A 21,557-nucleotide genomic window follows, 5' to 3' on the forward strand; every position below is an offset into this window, starting at 1 on the left:
TGTCAATTTAGATTGCATTCAAGTCTCCAGAATGCAACACAAGTACAATATTTTGACTCAACAGTGCTATCACTGAGCTTGAAGTTACACCTAAAGACAAACTGGGAGCTGATGCATCGCTTCAGCTTGACATCTGGTAAGCAGAACTTTCAAATCACATTTCCAGATATTTTCATGGTCACCATGAGCAGTATCACAGGCCCTACCTCCATCCCAGCATTTGGAGTAACATTTCAGTAACAAACCAAACATTGTCAAATTCTCTTTTCAATTTACTAGAGAGTACACCAACTTATAATCAAGTTTTATTCAGAAAGGGAGAAGAATAATTCCCAACCTACCACTGAAATTCCAAAACCTAAGAAAAAAAAAGGACGGGTTATCATAGAATCCCTACAGATGTTAAGGCTTTGAATGGATTAATATCTCTGAAGCTGACAAAGTAAGCTCCATCCAGATAAATGATGAGTCAAAGGAAACAAAGGATCTGCATCACTTATATCAAACAGACATTGAAGAAATAGGATTGCCAAATCAGGCTTTAAGTCTTCAGCACATGATTATAACATTGCATTAATGAATAAGTACATCCGTTAAAGATAAAAACAACTTCCAAACTCTGTGGTGCCTAGTACTGATTCCAGTGATTAACTATTGAGCTTTTATAGATACTTTTAAATTGAACTGATTCTACAAGGTTTTACAATCTGGGTCACCAACAATTTCTCATCACAAGCATTTTACCTCTTTTGCACACAATTTCAAATGGAAAACAGCCCACTTACAAACCCATCAGTTTTAGCCAATTAGAAGCCCACATTGAGGGTAGACAATTCCCTACTTAGCAAAAAAATTGATCATTTAAAATTTGTTCCATTCTTCACAGTAAATGCATTGCACAACAGTCTGATAACTGCAGTATATGATATAAGTGGACTTGAACACAACACAAAGTAGGATATTCTCAACATGAGGATGAGGCTTTGAATCCACAAGGACTGCTCTGAGCAAGTGTCACAGACATGCTGCGATGGATCTGGAGACTGGTAAGGATGAAATCAAGTATATTTCTCCCTCTTGATTCCTCTCCTCCCAAAGAAGTCACACTGGATGCAAAATGTTAACCCGGTTTCTCTTTACACAAATGCTGCCAGACATGTTGAATTTCTTCACCAATTTTTCTTTCAGATTTCCAGTATTCAGAGTGTTTGGCTTTTATTTCTCCCTCTTGCTGGTTCTCTCACTCCCTGTTGCACATCCAATGTCCTTTAAGACACAACCAGCTCTGTCAGAAGTAGTGGTGCTGAACCAGTCCTGGTAGTGGACTCTGAAGTACTCACCCAAAGTATTTCCATGCCCTTGCCATTTTAAGTGCTTCCTCCAACATGGAGCAATACTGATTCAACAGCCAGGAAGGAGTACATGATAATCAGAGTACATTTCCTTACCCATTTTTGACCCGATACTATGAGATTTCACGGGCTCCAGAGTCAATGCTGAGAACTCCAAGGACAACACCCTCCTGACTATATACCAATGTGTTGTCACCTCTGCTGGATCTGTCCTGATGGTGGGACAGTATAATAATGAAGGACAGTGGATGGTATTGCCTGAAATAGTGTGCCTTTAAGCTGTGATTATGTTGTTATGACTATATAAGCCTACTACTTAGTGAAATTTTAATTTTCTAGCAGCGATCAATGTATATGAACTATATGTGGAATCTCAATTGACATTTTGTTACTTATCTTGCCAAGAATGGGTGAAGTCAATTTTAATGCCAAGACTATTGCTCTAGCTAATACCAAAGTATTGAGCAAAGACTGGATACTAAAGTCAGGAAATCTCCAGGTCTTTGACACTTATACCAGTAAATTTACACACAAAACACAGAAGTATACATCTCTTAATTTTGCTTCCTATTTCTGATATTACCTTCAAAGTTTTTACTGAGGACAAACAAAAATCACACTATTTTGTAGGGACTCTACAATCCCTTTAAATGGTCAGTTAAGTCTAGCAGTTTGCTAGTTTAGCCAGTTTTTAAATCATGCCATTGAAAGAATCGCTGCAGAGATTCCAAGTCAGATAACAAAAACAAAGTTTGCCAATGATATCCTTCCTATACAAGTTGTTAGCACAAGTCAGTGTCATCAACTCTGAATTTGTCCCACAATTATCAGCCAAAGGAGGCTGAAACTTCAACAAAGAGAAACAAACCATTACGTTTCAGAAAAGCAAATCACGAATGGGTGATTTTATTCAAATACTGATACAAGGGGGAAATTGACAACCACTTCCACAAAAATGATAACAGTAGCTCACCTATTTTTTTTTCACCCAAGATTGTAAAACAAAGTTCAAACCCAACTTTCATCTGCCACGCAGCATATTGGTTCTGATTACCCCATTTTCAAAATAAAAAGGAAACAGATGGATCCATTCCTGAGGAGATCTTTCCTACTACGATGTACTGTTATAAAACATTAGAAGCCAACAGAACTGCTTCAGAAATGTAAACATGCTGAAACATCCCATGACTTAAAGTTGGCTTTGATCTCTGCTACAGAGATCACAAACCAGAATTATTCTTGCAAATATCTTTGATACATGTGAGTAGAATAGCACATTACATGACAATCTCTAATTTTAAGGAAACAGCTCATGGGATTTATCAGAGGATTCTCTGGGAAGCTAGGGGAGGTGGTGTTGGAGCCTTTGGCTTTGATCTTCAAGTCGTCATTGTCTACAGGTTTAGTACCACAGGACTAGAGGACTGCAAATGTTGTGCCCTTGTTCAAGAAGGGCAGTAGAGATGACCCAGATAATTATTGACCAGAGAGTCTTACATCTGTTGTATGAAACATTTTGGGAAGGATGATGAGAGAGAGGATTTATAATCATTTAGCAAGCAACAATTTGATTGTAGATAGTCAATACGGTTTCATGAAGGCCAGGTTATGTCTCACCAACCTCTGCCTTCTTTGAGAAGGTGACTAAGCATGTAGATGCGGGTAGGGCAGTTGACATGTGCACATGGACTTCAGTAAGACCTTTGATAAGGTTCCACATGGTAGACTGTTGGAGAAAGTGCAGAGGCATGGGATTAAGGGTGATTTCGCAGTTTGGATTAGAAACTGGCTTAATTTAAGAAGGCAGCGAGTGATGGTTGATGGAAAATATTCAGCCTGGAGTCTGGTTACTAGTGGTGTGCCACAAAGATCTGTTTTTGGACCACTGCTGTTTGTCATTTTTATAAATGACTTAGATGCAGGCATAGGTGGATGGCTTAGTAAATTTGCAGGTGACACTAAAGTCGGTGGAGTAGTGAACAGTTTGGAAGAATGTTGCAGGGAGACTTGGATAAACTGCAGAAGTGGGCTGAGAGGTGGCAAATGGAGTTCAATGCAGCTAAATGTGGAGGTAATTCACTTTGGGAAGAATAACAGGAAGGCAGAGTACTGGGTCAATGGAAAGATTCTTGGTAGTGTTGATGTGCAGGAGGATCTTAGAGTCCATGTACATAGATCCCTGAAAGTTGCCACCCAGGTTGATAGTGCTGTTAAGAAGGCATACAGTGTGTTAGGTATTATTGGTAGAGGGATTGAGTTCTGGAGCCATGATGTCATGCTGCAACTGCAACTGTACAAAACGCTACTGCGGCCGCACTTGGAATATTGCGTACAGTTCTGGTTGCCCCATTACAGGAAGGATGTGGAAGCATTGTCATAGAGATGTACAGCATGGAAACAGACCCTTTGGTCCAACCCGTCCATGCCGACCAGATATCCCAACCCAATCTAGTCCCATCTGCCACCACCTGGCCCACATCCCTCCAAACCCTTCCTATTCATATACCCATTCAAATGCCTCTTAAATATTGCAACTGTACCAGCCTCCACCACTTCCTCTGGCAGCTCATTCCACACACATACCACCCACTGCATGAAAACGTTGCCCCTTAGGTTTCTTTTATATCTTTCCCCTCTCACCCTAAACCTATGCCCTCTAATTCTGGACTCCCCGACCCTAGGGAAAAGACTTGGTCTATTTATCCTATCCATGCCCCTCGTAATTTTGTAAACCTCTATAAGGTCACCCTCAGCCTCCGACGCTCCAGGGAAAACAGCCCCAGCCTGTTCAGCATCTCTCTATAGCTCAAATCCTCCAACCCTGGCCATACCCTTGTAAATCTTTTCTGGACCCTTTCAAGTTTCATAACATCTTTCCGATAGGAAGGCAACCAGAATTGCACGCAATATTCTAACAGTGGCCTGACCAATGTCCTGTACAGCCGCAACATGACCTCCCAACTCCTGTACTCAATACTCTGACCAATAAAGGAAAGCATACCAAACGCCTTCTTCACTATCCTATCTACCTGCAGATTTGCTTTCCCAAAATGCAGCACCTCGCATTTATCTGAATTAAACTCCATCTGCCACTTCTCAGCCCATTGGCCCATCTGGTCCAGATCCTGTTGTAATTTGGAGGTAACCCTCTTCGCTGTCCAAGGTACAGAGGAGATTTAGCAGGATGTTGCCGGTCGGCAGGGAAGTTCTTTTGAGGAAAGGCCTTATGAGGAAAGGCTGAGAGACTTGCGTCTGTTCTCACTGGAAAGGCTAAGAGGGGATATATTAGAGACAAACAAGATGATGAGAGAATTAGATCGGGTAGACAATGGAAGTCTTTTTCCTGGGATGATGACATCAGCCTGTAAGAGGGGGTATAGCTACAAATTGAGGGGTGATAGATTTGAGACAGATGTCAGAGACAGGTTCTTTACTCAGAGTGGTAAGGGCGTGGAATGCCCTGCCTGCAAATGTAGTTAACTCAGCCACACTAGGGAGATTTAAACAATCCTTGCACAAGCAGATGGATGATGATGGGATAGTGTAGGGGGATGGGCTTAGATTAGTTCACAGGTTGGTGCAACATCAAGGGCCGAAAGGCCTGTTCTGCACTGTATTGTTCTATGTTCTATATCAAATATTAAGATCTTACAAAATCAGCTTTTAATAAAAATGCTGCATATGGCATTCTAACTAGAAACAGAAATCAATAATCTAACACACACAATTCTTGAACTGTAAATCAGATGAGTAACTTTTCACTTTAAACTTAGAATAATTGAAATTAGTAAGCAATGAACGAGGAAAATGCCATCACTATTGTTTGTGCTCTGAGATTACAATCTCTTATTAAGTAACAGGAAATAACTCAGTAACTGAGATGTTGCAGCACACTGACAACAATTATTAATTAATGAAGTTGCACAACATGAACAGCTAAATGTTTAACTTCATATTTTACTTAACAAGAGGATGGACCAAAATCAAATTCCTTCAGTGCTAGAAATATCAACTTTTCCACGATCATGCAATAGAGATGACTTCCTCCAACATAAAATTATGAGGGAAAAATTACAACAAAAAACTTAATACGTAGTAGGGCACAGTTAAATGAAAAACTGATTCATTTTTGACAAAGCTGAAGATTTGAATCCCAGATTCTTTTAACAACCAAGGATCTGTGAATATTGGGGGCAATATTCCCACTAAGAAGCATGAAATCTAGGAGGTCTCATGCATTGGCATGCCAAAGCATTAACCTCTGCATGCAATGTAACTGCTACACATGGGTCTCTGAGGATTCCTCAAAGGAAAAATAAAATTGGGAGAACACAAGTTGGGAGATAGGGTGAATTGAGTTTTTCAAATAATATTGTGCTTTGAGAATGTTGTGGATTTTATCAGCTACACTAGTTTGTTACAGCTGTCAAAACACAAAACTGAGCAGAGTCTTCACAGCAGATTGTTGTAGGTGGCTGTGTCTGAAGCCTCCTCATTGAGATGCAAGTTCTTAAAAAGATTTATTTTCATTGGGCTTGCAGTTCCAGACAATGTGACAGAGCTGTGTAATTGTCGTAAAAGTAACATTCACATAATGCAGCATGGTTTACATCCGTGGAAGGTCTACCACTTCCCTGTTTACTTCCTCCCTCTTTACTATCCAGGGTCCCAGAAATAGCTTCTCGGTTAAGCAGTGATTTACCTGCACTTCACTCAATCTGGTCTCCTGTATTCACTGCTCACAATTTGGTCTGTTCTATGCAGGCGAGGCACAGAAACTTCATCTCAGATGTTCAGATCTCCACAACTGACTCTAGTCTGAGCCCCCGTCTCTATACCTTGCATCACCTGTCCAGCTCTCAAAGTAGCAGCAACCCAACTACATATATGACACCCCTTCCCATTGATTTTAAACACACCCCATTAACCAACATACATACAACCATTCAAAAGACTATACAGGCATTGTAGTCAACATACGTACATGATCAGGAGTATTCACAAAAACATGGAAAACTTCCCCTCTACAAGACGTTCCATTTGTAGACTACATTAACATGATCAGTCTCTCAGGGGATACCAGTTCCTAGACGACTGTCTCCTCATCTCAGGAGCCTTTTCTAGTGTCTACCAGACTTCCGGAGACCCTGGCTGTTCTGCATCCTGGACAGAATTAATTGAATCCATGTACAGTTTACGGTCCAAAAACGGAGGTTAAAATCTGCAGCCGGTCAGAAGCATGAAGTGCCTGCCATAAAGGAAATGGATAAACTTTTCTTTTAGTATTGAACATGATCTTTCTTTTTGCACCTTCAGCATAAATTTTCCTGCCTTCATCAGGACCTCGACACAAACACGATGGGTCTTTCCTCTCCATTAGGTAATATGTGAGATAGTACAGCAGCAACCGCATTAGGCAATGCATCACACACTGTTGGGTCGAAATATATTAACAGTTCTAACCTTATCAAAAGTTTGCTTCACCTTCCAATAAGCCATCTCACATTCTTGGCTCAATTTCCATGGCTAGCCTTTTCCCAGCAACTAATGCATGGTTGCCAGTTCCAAGGTCAGCTTGCTATAATAATGGCAAGTCCAAAGAACGATCTCAATTGAGACACACTCGAGTACAAGCCTCCACAATGACCTCCATCGTTTTTGGGACCCTGTTTAGTCCCTCGCCATCGATTACATAGCCCAAGTACTCTATGGAGTCTTTAAGAAACTCACGTTTTCAAATGCTCCTCTTCAGAGAATCCAGTAATCAAAATATGGCCCAGATAACACTGGAATCCTGGGAACCCACTTAATATTTGAACCTTGGCCCTCGGGAACAGAACTGGCATGGGCATGATGCCAAAAGAAAATCACTTCTTGCGAGAAAGCCATCTGTGCGCTATTATGAGTAGCGACTGAAACTCCTTCATGACCCGCCATGTGTAAGTAGGCCTATGACAGATCCATTTTTGAAATTTACTTTCCCCCTGCCAATCCACTGCATAGGTTTCACAATTAGAATTAAAACATTTCATAGTCACGTGTCCTTAAGTACAAGGATACAGGAGTACAGTGAAAAGTGTATAAAAAGTCCCAATTTTTCAATGCCATCTCAGGTACAAAAGCTACCTAGATATAAAACCTTAAGTATAAGAATAAATAAAGTTACAAGTTCACCATTACAGTCCTTCATAATAGCTCAGCCATGGGCCTGGATCCAGGCTATTCCACCATCACTAGCATGCAGCAGCCGGCCAGCCTCGAACCCCTTCACCACGCCACCACTTTCGAACTGTGTCACCATTCTTTGACACTATCTTGCCTGCATCAATGTCGCATTGAGTCCACTCTGGGCTGATGTTAGCAATGTAGCCAGTGTTGCAGCTGCCAGATCCCGCATGAGGCACTGGTCCCAAACTTGCCTCCCTCACCACCACCGGGAACACATTCTTGCCTCTGACACGCTGGACAGCTTGATACTTTCTGTGGAGAACTTGGACATCAAGGTTAAAAAAAAGGTTTTATTCAAAAAAAGCAAAGAAAACAAACTAAAAACAGATGAGCTCCAGGTTCAGGAGCCCGCATGCTGCGCTGCTACTCCACTGCAATCTTGACTAGAGTAGAAGGGAGTATTCATCCATACTCAGGGTTGGGTTGACTGTGACCTTAAAGTCACCACAAATCCTCACTGTGCCATCTGTTTTCAAGACCAGAATGATTGGAGTGGCCCGTTCACAGGTGGTTACTGTTTCCAACGCTCCCTCGGTTGACCAGTCATTCCAATTCTGCCTTCACTTTAGGCAGGATGAGTATATGGTACCAGACATGCCTTCAGACTCTCAGGATGAGCCTCTGGCTGCAGTTGTAATTTCGACTCTTAATTTCCCCCAGGGTTTCTTTGAAGACATCTTCGCACCTGTCCAGGATTTCTTATAAACTCACGTTTGAGTCTGCCCCAGTTCAACTTTAATTTTTATAACCAGGAGCATCCAAATAATGCTCAGTATTCACCTTTTACAACGGAAAATGGCAATTCTGCACACTTATTCTTTAACTGCACTTAACTCCATTCCCTTTCAGTGGCACCACTTGTTCCATGCAAGTCCACAATGTAAACTTTGTCAGCTTCAAATGGTAGTACCCTTCAACTTCTCCCACAGACCTGGCTGACTCCCTATCTACTCCCTGGCTGGCGGCATATACCTTACGCCTTCCCCTCTAACTCGCCTCCTTTCGACACATCTTCCCTTCGTTGACTTGAACTTAGCAACTAACCCACTCACATACCTGTGGCACTGGGCTTTGCGTTCAACACATTGACTCCTTTAGGCCACTTTTACCACCTCAGTAGCAACCTACACTTGGTCCCTAATCTGCCTAGCTTCCACTACTTGGTGCTTTCAAATATCTTCAGCCAACTGAGTTGTTTAGGAGTTGGGACATCATGTTGCAGCTGTACAAGACACTGGTAAGGCCACATCTGTAGTACAGCATTCACTTTTAGACACTCTGCCAGAGGAAGGATATTAAACTGGAAAGGGTGTAAAAATATTAATAAAGATGTTACCAAGATTGGAGGGTTTGAGCTACAAGGAGGGACTTCATAGGCTGAGACGTTTTTCTCCTGGAGTGTAGAAGGCTGAGAGGTGATCTTATTGAAGTTCATAAAATCATGGGGGGCATAGATAAGGTGAATAGTCAAGGTCTTTTTCCCCAGGGTAGGAGAGTCAGGACTAGAGGGCATAGGTTTAACATGAGAGGGGAAAGACTTCAAAAAGGGACCTGACAGGAAACTTATTTTACACAGAAGATGGTGCACAAATGGAACGAGCTGCCAGAGGAAAGTACAAATACAATATTGAAAAGACATTTTGCAAGGTATATGAATAGGAAAGGTTTAGAGGGATATGAGCCAAACGTACACAAATTGGACTAGTTTACTTCAGGAATCCTGGTCAGCATTGACAAATTGGTCAAAGAGTCTGTTTCCGTGGTTTATGACAAAGTTCCTTGTTAGAAGCTTCCGTTAGATGGCATGTCAGAGGCCACAGTTCAAAAAGGTCCTGCTCGGCATCTTGGAGGAACCTTTCAAATTCGCAATGTTCCACTAACTCGAAGATGGCCACAAATTGGGTGATGAACTCTCCTTCATACTGTACCTATTTTTACAAATGGAACTGCTGAACGATCAACAGCAGCTTGAGTGAGAAATAATTTCCTAACACTTTGCATAGTTCTTGAAAAAAAACTTCTCCACAGGTATCTCTGATGGTACCAGGCTCCTTAGAATCACGAAATTCTTGCTCCTGATTGTATTTAAGAAATATGCTACCATTATGTCCTCAGCCACATGGCTCGCCTTTAAGAAAGTATCAAAGTGTTCCATGTATAAAGTCCAATTTTCTGAACTTTCAAATGGCCTCATCAATCCAAGGTAGCCTGCCATTTTGTTTTCCTGCCACTCAAGTCCCCTCAGTGAAGTCCCAAGTCAGCTACTTGCTCACTGACTGTGTTAGCGCATCATTCCTCCCTGGTGTCACCCACAGTCCGTATGCCCTCATGACTGTTCTCCGCGATGACTTCAGTAGCCACTGGGTGCATACTCTCTTCTTCAGACATCAGCCCGCGTCCCCTTGTGACCACTTCCCTGGAGGTTCTCTCCTTATTCCTTAGCCAATGTTTCCAAAGCCCAGGCAACATCTCCTCCAGAGGGGAAAAAAAACAGCATTTGCACACAATTTGTGGGTTGGATCCACACCCACCACCGATTGTTAAATTTCACTGGGAATCAGGAAACATATACAAGGGAGGCACAAGTAAAACTCTGAACAGGAACACTTCATTTTAGATGCTCATATCTCCACAGCCAGTTCCAGAGTGAGCCCACAGTCCACATCTTGAGAGTCACCTGACCAGCTCTCTTAAGGGGCAGCATATATACGTAACAATTCCTTTGTTTGCCCAGCTGTTATTCTCTCTTCTCTGAGCTCATTTACTCCTCTGTCCTCTTTGCACCCCATCTTCAGCATATATACCAAAGCTAAAATCAGTTCTGAAGGGTCACTGAATCCAAAACATTAACTCTGCTTTCTCTTCACAAGTGGTGTGCTTTTTCAGCAATTTCTGTTTTTGTTTGTGGTGATGGTGTGTTCTCTATTGAGTGCCATCTTTACTTATTATTAAATGTTATTTTCCTAATAGAATAATGAGCTATTCAAAATTAAGAGCTGTTACATTCAAACTTCTATGCACAATAACATGAGATAAGAGTTTACTATTTGGCCTGTCAACTTTGTTGCACTACTTTATGATAATGGTTAATCTTGGGTTCCAATTCCACTTTGTCTGCTCCCCATATCTTAATTTCCTGAGATCCCAAAATTCCCTCTAGAATAGGTAATTCAAAAGATTCACAGCTTTTTGAGTGAAGGAAGTTTCTTGACCTCAGTCACAATGATAGATCCTTGAGCCGGAGGAAATGCCTCTATATTTTAGCTTCCTGAGCCAGTAACAATAAATTTGGAATGCCTCTGTCAAGCTTTTTCAGAATGTTTCAATGCAATTACTGCTCATTCCTCTTTACTTCAGAGTGCTCAAGTCTATTTTACTCACTCAGTCTCTCATCATCAGACAACTTCCGTATTGAGACACCAATCTCGCAAAGATTCACTGCATTAACTTCAACACAAATATAACCGTCCTTAATTATGGAGAAGAAAATCTGCACACAGTATTCCAGGTGTGGTCTCACAAAACACTTTCCAACTTCTTTATTCCTATACTCTAACCTTCTCATAGAAATCCCCGAGAATCTATCTTCAGTCATGCCACATTAGCTGATCAGAGTGGTGCGATGGAACTGGGTCAGAAAAGGAACATCAGTCCCTAATCCTGATCAGTAACAGGCAACAATCATGAATGAACCACCTGTAACTGTGGTGCGTCTGTTACTCAGACAGATGGCACTCTCACTTAAAGAATAACTACTAAGTAATAACAAAGAACATGACTGAAAAATAACTTAGTAATGCTTTATTTTAAATGCAAGAATTGATTTACATGTGCAAGCAGGGCCTCTCCAAGGTGTCACACAATTATGTCTGCCATATCCACAGAAAGCACATGCATTCCTCAGCAAGGAAGACGGGGACAGAACAGCATTTTGGCTCAATAAACATGAACTTACCAAATGACCCATTTGACACAGATATTCACGGATAAGGCCCTCACAAAGATGTCAAAATCTTCTGATTTCGTCTAACACATAAGCTCACTAATGTCTTATGTCACCCATTATTGTTCAATTAGGCTCTACACATTGATCTGCATAATATGCATTCCAGATTGGATGTTTTAAAAAATATCATTTAAAAATAAATCATTATTCATTCATTCCAGCACCAGCACTTGAAATTACATTTGGAATGATCTTGCTCAATTTAATTGCTCCCTGGAAAGCATTTATAATGATATAACAGGTATAGTAATAAAAGAATTGAAAAATATACTTTAAAATGTCCCAAAATAAGTATCCTCCAAATCTATTAAAACTCTAATCTAACTATGATACTATGATATGATACTCCATTGTTCAAGTTTCTAAATACTCTTCACAGGAATTTTTTTGTTTGACTGACAGAATATATGCAACATGTTGTGACATGATCAGGAAGGTTTCTTTCACCTGGATGGAGTAAGGATTAAGTGCACTGAACTTGCACTCAGCCATGCAAGTGCGGAATATGGATTACACTCCTGGCTTCTGTCTTGTCGATGTTAGAAATGCTTCAGGGAGTCAAGAGGCAAATTACCATTGTACAATTCTCAGCCTCTGATCTGCTAATCGTCCAGTATTTATGCAGCCAGAGAAGTTAGTACCTAGTCAATGCTTATTCCTCAGATACTGATGGGGGAATTCAGCATCAATAATGCTAGGATGTTGTCATGGCCCACAATCTTTGCTGTATCTTGCATACCAAGTCATTTCTTGATATCACAAGCAGTGAGTTGAATTGAACGAGGACTGACATATTGTGTTGTTAGGGATCTCATAAGACGACAGAGATGCATCATCCTCTAAATACCTCTGAATGGAGGGGAGTGAAAATACTACGGTCTGGTCTTTTACACTGAAATATTGGGCTCACCAATCACTGAGGATAGAGATATTCATGCGCCACCCTTCCCATTAGTGGTTTAATTGTCCATCAATATTCAGGACTTAATGTGGTAAGTGAGCACAGCTTTCAACTCCCTTAGTAGTCTGTCAGCTTAACTATCTATCATATGCTTCCTTCACTGTTTAGATTACACATGTTGCAATGTTACTGACTTGGCACATCACTTTTAAGTTTGCCTGGTGCTACTCCACTAGTGCTCATTTACACCTCATCGGTGAGGGGTTGCTCCACTACTCCATCAGCAGGAATGATAAGAGGAATATTCCAGGCCATTAGTTTACAAATTATGGTAGAAGTTTTCTTGACCATTTTTTTGGCTTGAAGTCATGAAATTCTCTAGCATCCAGAGTAGATTTTGAGAAATCTCAGGGTCACACTCAAAGGTATACCAGTGTACAGTCACTTTTGATGCATCGGTCTTGCAGGTTGGACAGGATATACCAAGGAAGAGTGAAGAAGGGTCTGGGTCATTGTCTGAAAGGAATTATTTTCTGCTTATAATACCATGTCATGCTATTGCTTGACTAGTCCGTGAGGTGTTCTCCTAGTTTTGGCACAAGACTCCAGATGTTAGTAAAGAATATTTACAAGGCTGACCATGCAGAGTATCCCCTTGTCATGGTACTGAACTCAACACATGGTAGCCCATCCATTTTTTGTTTGTTTTTAATCCTAGTTGTTTGTATGGTTTTGTTACAATTTAGTGGTTTGCTTGTCTATGGGAGAGGCTGGTTAAGAGCTATGGAATGAATGACTGAGAGTCTGCAGTCATACCAATTAAACAGGACGGGTTTAGTTCATTAAAAGACAATAATGAGGTAAAAATAATTATATTTTTACAATAACTATTTTCATACATACTATTCCCAATTTATTTAGTTAACTAAATTAATACAAATTGCCTCGCTGTTTTCATACTGGTCAGATAAATATCAAACTCAATTAGTGTATTTGGGACGGGTGCAAAAAACAGCCAGGGAACGAGCTGTATTATACCAATAATGTGTATCGAGAGGAGACTATTTAAGCATCTCAACGTAAAGAATTCTCTTGAAAAGAAAAATCATTACATTCATAACTGAATTCACATTCAGTTTGTTGGTGAGAAACCTAGATTTGTAACTAATTTGTAATTGCCTTTATATAAATGTAATAAATGAATGAAGACAGAATGGGACTGGGATCTCAGGCTAAACGCTAATCCAACAGCTAAAATAAAGAAAGCATTCATCCCTTAAAAGATATGGCTAGGGAATTAGGAATCAAAAATAAAAAAAAGCAGAAGCTTGCAATAGGTATTTTGCGACAGCATTGACAGGAGACAGCACTAACAGCATTTCAAGTAGAAAATTAGGTTCAAAAAGGGAGGAAGAATTTAAAACGATTATTTCTAGGAAAATCAGACCTACAAAATTAGTGGGATAAAAGGCTAAATTCCACAGAAATTATGGTCCACATCAATGATTCTTAAAAATAATGGCTGCAGAGGGAGTGGATATATTTATCATAACCTCCCAAATTCTCTAGATTCTGGAAAGGTCCCAGCAGACTGTAAAATGGCAAATATAATATCTCTATTCAAGATTCATAGGAGACAGAAAGCAGAACACGAGAAGACAGTCAGTCTAAAACGGTCATTCAGAAGTTGTTGGAATCCATTTCTAACAATTTGCAGTATCATATTTGTAAAATGGTAATTAAGCAAAGTTAATATGGTTTTATGAAAGAGTAAGAATGCTTAAGAGAATCTTACAATTCTTCAAGGATGTAAAAAGCAGGGCATAAAAAGGGGAACCCATGGGTTTGTATTTCCAAAAAAGGGTTTTAACTAGGTGCCACATAAAAGGTAATTTTGGAAGATAAGAGTTCATGGCATTATAGTTAACACATTGGCATGAATGGAACATTGACTAACAGGAGCCAGAGTTGGGGTAAATGGGCCATTTTTAGCTTGGTAAATGTAACTTATCAACAGTATGAGAATCTCAACAAATTACGAACCGGATTTATGTTTTAACAGAGTTCAGGGTGAACAGGACCAATTTCGCTGACAAACTAGTTCGGAAAGCAGATTGACGATACAATGATTCTACAAACGGATATGTAAATTGGTAAAAGCTTGGCAAATGGAACGCACTGTACAAAAATGTAAAGCTGTGCACATGAGGGAAAAAAAAGAGCATTATTTAAATGAACAGAGAATGTTGTGGTAAAGAGGAACATTGGTGCCCTCAAACGTAAATTGCAAAATGCTAGCATGTAGGTAGAGTAAATGATTAGAAAGACAAATGGGATGTTGATTTTATGCATGGAGAGTGGACAATAAAGGTCAGGAAATCTTGCAACTGAGCTGGACATTGATGAACTTACACCTAGAGTAATGTATATAGTTTTGGTATGCTTGCAAGAGGACAGATAACCTTGCACTGGAAGCAATCAGAGGAGGTTCACTTGGGTGATTTCTGGAGTGAAAGCTTTGCTAGAACTATGAGACTATGACTTATTGCAGTTTAGAAGAATTAAAGGATGATCTTTTTGAAAAGAAAGTCCTTATGGCGCATGAAATGGAAAATGTTCTCTCAGCATTTCCATGTTAAAAATCTAAAACAAGGAAAAATGAAAGGTCTCTTATTTAACTCAGAGCTGGAAAGGAATTCCCTCTCTGTGTTGTTAATCTCTGAAACAGAAAGCAGCAAAGGCCGGGTCTTTGAAGATATTCAAGATGGAGTTAGACTGATTTTTGAATGACATGCAAGTCAAATGGGGCAGGCAGGAAAATGGAGTTAGATCACAATTAAAGTCAGCATAATTTTATTGAATAATAGAACACCCCTGCATCTATACCTTATGCTTTAGGCACAACAGTATTCTCATCCCAATGATTGTACAACTGGCAAAGTTTGTGCTAATACTTAAATTAGATCTTGAAACATTACCTAATTACCATCATAAGTGTGCATAGTGAATAACAGAAGCATAAGAAGCTGATACACTAAAAATTTGTGGAAATACAGAGCTGCTCAATAAGCAAACTTGCTCGAGAAACCTGTTATAGACAGTTCTTTTATCTCACATCCTAATGGATGAATTCCCAAGGTAACATTGTGCACAAAGGCTAATCTGTGCCAATATTTCCAACCTTCAAAACAGTGTTACAATAAATTATTAACATTAAACTAGCTCAAAAGCATTGGCTTGGTCAGGTACAATTTACCAAGAAGGGCTACTACACTCTGGAATGACATAGCAATTTTATGATCAGGTTTACAAACACTATAAATATATTTCTCCTCCCCTAAGCTTCTAAAGTATCATGCGCAGTTTACAATAAGTCTTCAACATAAATAGGCAGATAACATTCCAGACCTTTGAGTTCTTTATCTCAAAAAGAAAATAAATCACTGATTGATGTTTTAAAAATCTAATCGAGACATTGATTGATAAGGAAAAATAAATTTCAATATGTAACAGGATAAGTAGTTCAACCAACCTACAGTACCATAACAAAACAGAAGTAGATCCAATAAACTACACACACAGGAACAGATACCATTGCTCCTCTCCAATTTCACATCATTGCACGATCGTTTTAAATTAAAACTTATGAGAAAATATCCCCTCTCATTCAATGAAAGTAGCTCTGCCAGCCCAGGTAAAAGCAGAAACAGCCCTCACTTTGGCCCAGGCTGAGCTATAAAAAGAGAGGGAGGGCTGGCAAGCAGGTCAGACTCAACGCCAGCTCCTCGCCCAAACCCAATGCCCCTCAGTTGGCTGGGCTTCTCTTTTTTTTCTGAAGTTCCTTCACTCACCCCATAAGCCAATCCATAGCTGAGCGGATGAAGAGCCGCCGGCACCACTTCAAGCTTCCTCCAGCCTTCCTCCTTCCACAGTGCAGTCAAACAGCATCAAACTGCAAGGCGAGGGACGGGCAGCAATTTGAAGAATCTGTCAGTACATTGAGGACAGAGGGAGCCCCAGCTGGCGGAACCGTGGAGCCGGCCAGAGACGCTCAGGCGAACAGCAGCTTCTGGCCAGACCGGAAGTAAACACTCAAACACATTGGTCCCGCCCCGCGAAGGTCACCTCCTGCTTCCGCCGGAAGTACAGCCGCCTGCCGGGAATTGTAGTCCCCTCGGTGTTAGTCAGCAGGTGCTCTCTGAGGCTGGAGTTGTCAATGTGACAGTTGCAGGGAATCTGAAAGAAAAGCACAGACAGCCTCGTAAAATACACCGTGTGCAGACAAAGAAAGTGAACGTTTTAGCTCGCCTAGTCTCTTGCTGAGTGTAATTTTCCCCAGCCTTTCTCTTACTTCTTCACCACTTGAAGAACTGTAGAGTCCAGGCTTCAAAGCAGAGCAAAACCTCCTAAACTGAGGGGGGGGAATTATACTTGCCTGCATAAACAAAATACCGCATATTTTGGACATCTGAAATAAAAATAGCAGAAAATGTTGGAGAAACTTGCGTTTATAAAGCGTTTTTCACCACCGCAGGCTTCTCGAAAAGAAGACAAAAATTGAAATTGATGGAAAAGCTCAGCAGGTCTCGGGTAAACAGATTGGAGGAAAACAGTTTTTAGATTAGAGTGGTGCTGGAAAAGCACAGCAGGAGGAGGAAAATCGACGTTTAGGGCAAAAGCCCTTCATCAGGAATGGAGGCAGGGAGCCTCCAGGGTGGAGAGATAAGAACAAAGCAGGCCAGGCAGCATCAGGAGGTCGAGAAGTCGATGTTCGGTTGTAACCCTTCTGGGAGCCTCCATGCAAAGAGATCAGAGTTAATGTTTGGGGCCAAGTCATCCTTCCTCAGAACTTCCCAGAGCTTACAGCAAATGAAGTGCCTTTTGAAGTTAATGGAGAAAATGTGGCTGCTAATTTGCACATATCAGCTCCCTCAACACAATGTGATAATGACCAGATAACCTAGATATTGTGATGTTTAATCGGAGATAAATAGTGGCCAAGTCATATAGGGTATCCCAGAATTGAAAAAAAAGAAAACACTTGGAAATTGTTGGAACTTGTCTTTAAGGTATGCAAAACAACTCAAATCAACTATGTCAGTCACAAGTTTTGCTGTTTTGTTTCCAATTGGGAAGTTTTCTGTTTTTCCTTTGAAGTAATGCCCAGGATCATGTTCATCCACCTAAGCAGGCAGATGGGACCTGATTCGCTTTCTGAGTGAAAAAGTAGCATCTCAATACTGGTCTGAAGCATCAGCCTTAACTTGTGTGCTTAAACTTCGTAGTGGCATTTGAACCTGTAACTTTGTGATTTGAAGGCAAGTGTGCTACAAACAAAACCGAAACAAAACACTGTGGCTGCTGGAAATCTAAAGCAAAAATGGAAAATGCTGGAAATAGTCAGTAATTTAGGCAGTAGAACAAAGGGGTGAATAGTGAGAGAGAGGATTAGAGAGCAGTTCAGCAGGAGATTTAGGGATGAAAGGAATTTCAGAGCAGGGAAGCAACCCGCCAGATTGTCCAAGTTATACTGGAATTTGGCATGACATTGCCAGGCCTGGGGTCTAAGCTTCCCAGGACATAATTTGACCCTGTTTTCTCTTGTGTCTGCATTTTTAGTTCTGTGTATGCACATTGTGCAGATCCAAGCTCACACAGATAGAAGAGACCACAGGCTAGGCGGGTAGTCACCTTTTGAGACATCCTTGGCTCCTGTTTGTGAGTGATTTGGTTTGATGGGTAACCAGTGGTGCCTAGAGGCTGTGTTTCTAGCTGGCTGTGGCAGTTTCATGCCTAACGCACAGTGGGGAGTGTGTTTGAACTGAGCCGGGCAGCAGACGCCACATGCAAAACGGATCCTCAACCCCTAAATCCCTACTTATATGATTCTATTAGCATTGAAACTCAACTTTTCCAATCCCATCCCCTAAATTGCTTATAAGATTTCACATGTGGAACCGTCCGCCCTACCCCTGCTGAGCTCCCATCACCCCCATGCCCCCTACCTCCCCCACCCCATTTAAGAGACAGAATTGAGCTCAGCTGTGGAAGCATATCCGGCTTAGCATGTTTGTTATATTTTCTAACTTGTATTTCACTTGATTAGAAATGGTATGCAGGGCTTTAAACCCTTAAGTATTTCCTGTAGAAAAAGAAACACAAGCTTCAAGAAAGACTGTTTAGCTTAATGGTTTTCTAAGGTGTATATTGCTACAGGCATTCAATAAGTTGTTTAAGATGTAGTTTAAATGGCAGGAAATGTGACAATTGTAGATTTCCTTGTCATTGTCAAAAACACAACATCCTATCTGTTTCTCTTAATATCTCAAAACCTTTCATTGACGATGTAAGATTGTATTAGGCAATAGAACCAATGCAGACATGATGGGCCAAATGGCCCACTTCTACACCATAGCAATCTCTAATTCTGTGAAATCATCCTTGTAATATTCTAAATTTCAGAGAATACAACTCCAGTTTGTTTAATTTTAAGTTAACCTTTCTGACAAATATACATTACCCCTTGTCCCATCCTAATACATCCGCCATAAGATGTGCTGCCCAGACTGTATACAGCAGATCATTGTACTGCTGAAATATGACTTCTAACTACTTCAAATCTAGCCCACCAGAACTTACCATTAACATTCCATTAGCCTTATTATATACATATATATATACACAAAAAAACATAAAATTTTATTAATCTGTGTATCCAGGCCTCCAATATTTCTAACTTCCAATCATTTAAATATTATACTCATTTTTATAACCAAATTGAACAATCTCACATTTGGCAACATTAAAATCTACTTGCCAAAGTTTCGCTTATTCACTTAATCTTATTTTTACTCTCTTCGCTTTATAGCTTTCAATGCCATCTTTCTTCATGTAATACCATAAGACATAGGAGCGGAAATTAGACCATTCAGCCCATTGACTCTGCTCTACCATGGCTGATAAGTTTCTCAACCCCATTCTCCTGTTTGCTCCCCATAATCTCTGAAGAACCTCTCCATCCCAGTCTTAAATACACTCAATGACCTGGCCTTCACAGCCTTCTGTGGCAATAAATTACATTGATTCACCACTCTCTGGCTGAAGATGTTTCTCCTTATCTCTGTTCTAAAAGGTCTTCCCTTCACTCTAAACCTGTGCCCTCAGATCCTAGTCTCTCCTACTAATGGAAACATCTTCCCAACATCAACTCTGTCCAGGCCATTAAGTATTTTGTAAGTTTCAATTAGATCTGCCCTCATCCTTCTAAACGCTAACAACTATAGACCCAGAGTCCTCATACATTCCTCATATGTTAAGCTTTTCATTTCTGGGACCATTCTCATGAACCTCTTCTGAACTCACTCCAGGGCTAATACATCCTTCTTGAGATATAGGGCCCAAAGCTGCACACAGTACTCCAAATGTGGTCTGATCAGAGCCTTATGGAGCCTCAGAAGTACATCACTGCTTTTATACTCAAGTCCTCTCAAAATAAATGCCATCATTGCATTTACCTTCCTAACTACTGACTCAACCTGCAAGTTTACATCGAAAGAATCCTGGACTAGAACCCCTAAGTCTCTTTGTGCTCTCCATTTAGAAGATAGTCCATGTCTCTATTCTTCCTACCAAAGTGCATGACCTCACACATTCCCACTTTGTACTCCATCTGCCAATTTTTGGCCCACTCTCTAAACCTGTCCCAATCCTTCTGCAGGCTCCCTGCCTCCCAAATGCTACCTGCTGTCTACTTATCTTTGTATTATCTGCAAACATAGCCAGAGTGCCCTCAGTTCCTTCATCTACGTCTTTAATGTTTAAAGTGAAAAGTTGTGGTCCCAACATTGAGCCTTTCAGAACACCGCTTATCACTGGCTGCCATCCTGAGAAGGGCCTTTATATCCCAACGCTGTGCTTTCTGCCAGACAGCCAAGCTTCTATCCATGCTAGAATCTTGCCTCTAACATCATGGGTCCTTATCTTACTCAGTAGCCTCCTGTGCACCACCTTGTCAAAGGCTTTCTTGAAGTCCAGGTAGATAGCATCCATTGGCTTTCCTTCGTCCCTTGTTACCTCCTCAAAGAAGTCTGGCAGATTTGTCAGGCATGACCACCCCTTAATGAAATCATGCTGACTTTGCCCTATTTTACCATACACTTGCAAGTATTCAGAAATCTCTTTCTTCACAATGGATTCCAGGATCTTACCCATGACCGAGGTTAGGCTAAATGATCTGTAACTTTCAGTCTTTTGCCTTATTCCCTTTTTAAACAGGGTTGTCACGTTAGCAATTTTCCAGTCCTTTGGGACCCTCCCTGATTCTAGCAATTCCTGAAAGATCATCACTAATGCCACCGCTATTTCTTCAGCTATCTCCCTTAGAACTCTAGGGTGTAGTCCATCTGGTCCAGGTAACTTATCCACCCTCAGGCCATTCAGTTTTTCTTACACCTTCTCCTTGATGATAACCACCGTACTCAGCTCTGCCTGCCTCACTCTCTTGAATGTCAACAGAAATTTTCAATATGTGGCTTTCTATTCATCATCTAAGTCATTAATAAATACTGTGAATTGCTGAGGCTCCAAACAAATACATGCCAGACATAGTAATCACATCCTGCCAATTAGAGCATCTGCTCATTATCCCAAGCTATCTCCTGCCATTCAGCTAATTTCCTAAGCAGTTCAAGAATTTGTTTATCGTTTTTTTTAATTTATTTACAGGAGATGGGCATCACTGCCTAAGCCAGAATTTATTGCCCATCCCTAGGCAAACATTTTTTTTCCAAGAATGTCACCAAATACCTCCTGGAAGCTCACAGATATTCCCCTCTCTCCCTTTAGTCACTCTTCCAAAACGTTTCATCAGGTTTGTCTAATATGCCCACTTTGAAGAAGTTCTCCTCCTTTCTCCACAAGAATCTCAGTGAGTTTCTCTCTCTCACTGCAATCCCTAGGTTATCTCCTCTGCCCTGAAGCTCTTCAACCATGTACTGAACCTACCTGCCAATCTCCCTTCCCACCTATCCACTCCACCCTCCTCTCTGACCTAAGACCTCCATCCCCACTG

General features: G+C 40.8%; 2 protein-coding genes across 3 annotated transcripts in view; one reads left to right on the forward strand and one right to left on the reverse strand.

Moving 5' to 3' along the window:
- mob2a (MOB kinase activator 2a) overlaps nucleotides 1–16,583 on the reverse strand; it is a 237,146-nt gene extending 220,563 nt beyond the window's left edge. Inside the window, exon 1 of the mRNA XM_043705942.1 lies at nucleotides 16,339–16,583. Coding sequence (XP_043561877.1) covers nucleotides 16,339–16,355 — 17 coding nt within the window. The 5' untranslated portion in view covers nucleotides 16,356–16,583. The remainder of the gene's footprint in view (nucleotides 1–16,338) is intronic.
- Nucleotides 964–21,557, forward strand: part of LOC122557838 — an 87,832-nt gene continuing 67,238 nt past the window's right edge. Inside the window, exons 1-2 of one of the 2 annotated variants that reach the window (XR_006313950.1) lie at nucleotides 964–1,046; nucleotides 14,550–14,620. The gene's annotated coding sequence lies outside the window, so the exon portion shown is untranslated. Of the gene's footprint in view, nucleotides 1,047–14,549; nucleotides 14,621–21,557 lie in introns of those variants that run through there. The other variant, XM_043705944.1, reaches the window with a different exon arrangement.

The sequence above is a fragment of the Chiloscyllium plagiosum genome, chromosome 16 (assembly GCF_004010195.1).
Source record: "Chiloscyllium plagiosum isolate BGI_BamShark_2017 chromosome 16, ASM401019v2, whole genome shotgun sequence".
In the NCBI taxonomy this organism is placed as follows: domain Eukaryota; kingdom Metazoa; phylum Chordata; class Chondrichthyes; order Orectolobiformes; family Hemiscylliidae; genus Chiloscyllium; species Chiloscyllium plagiosum.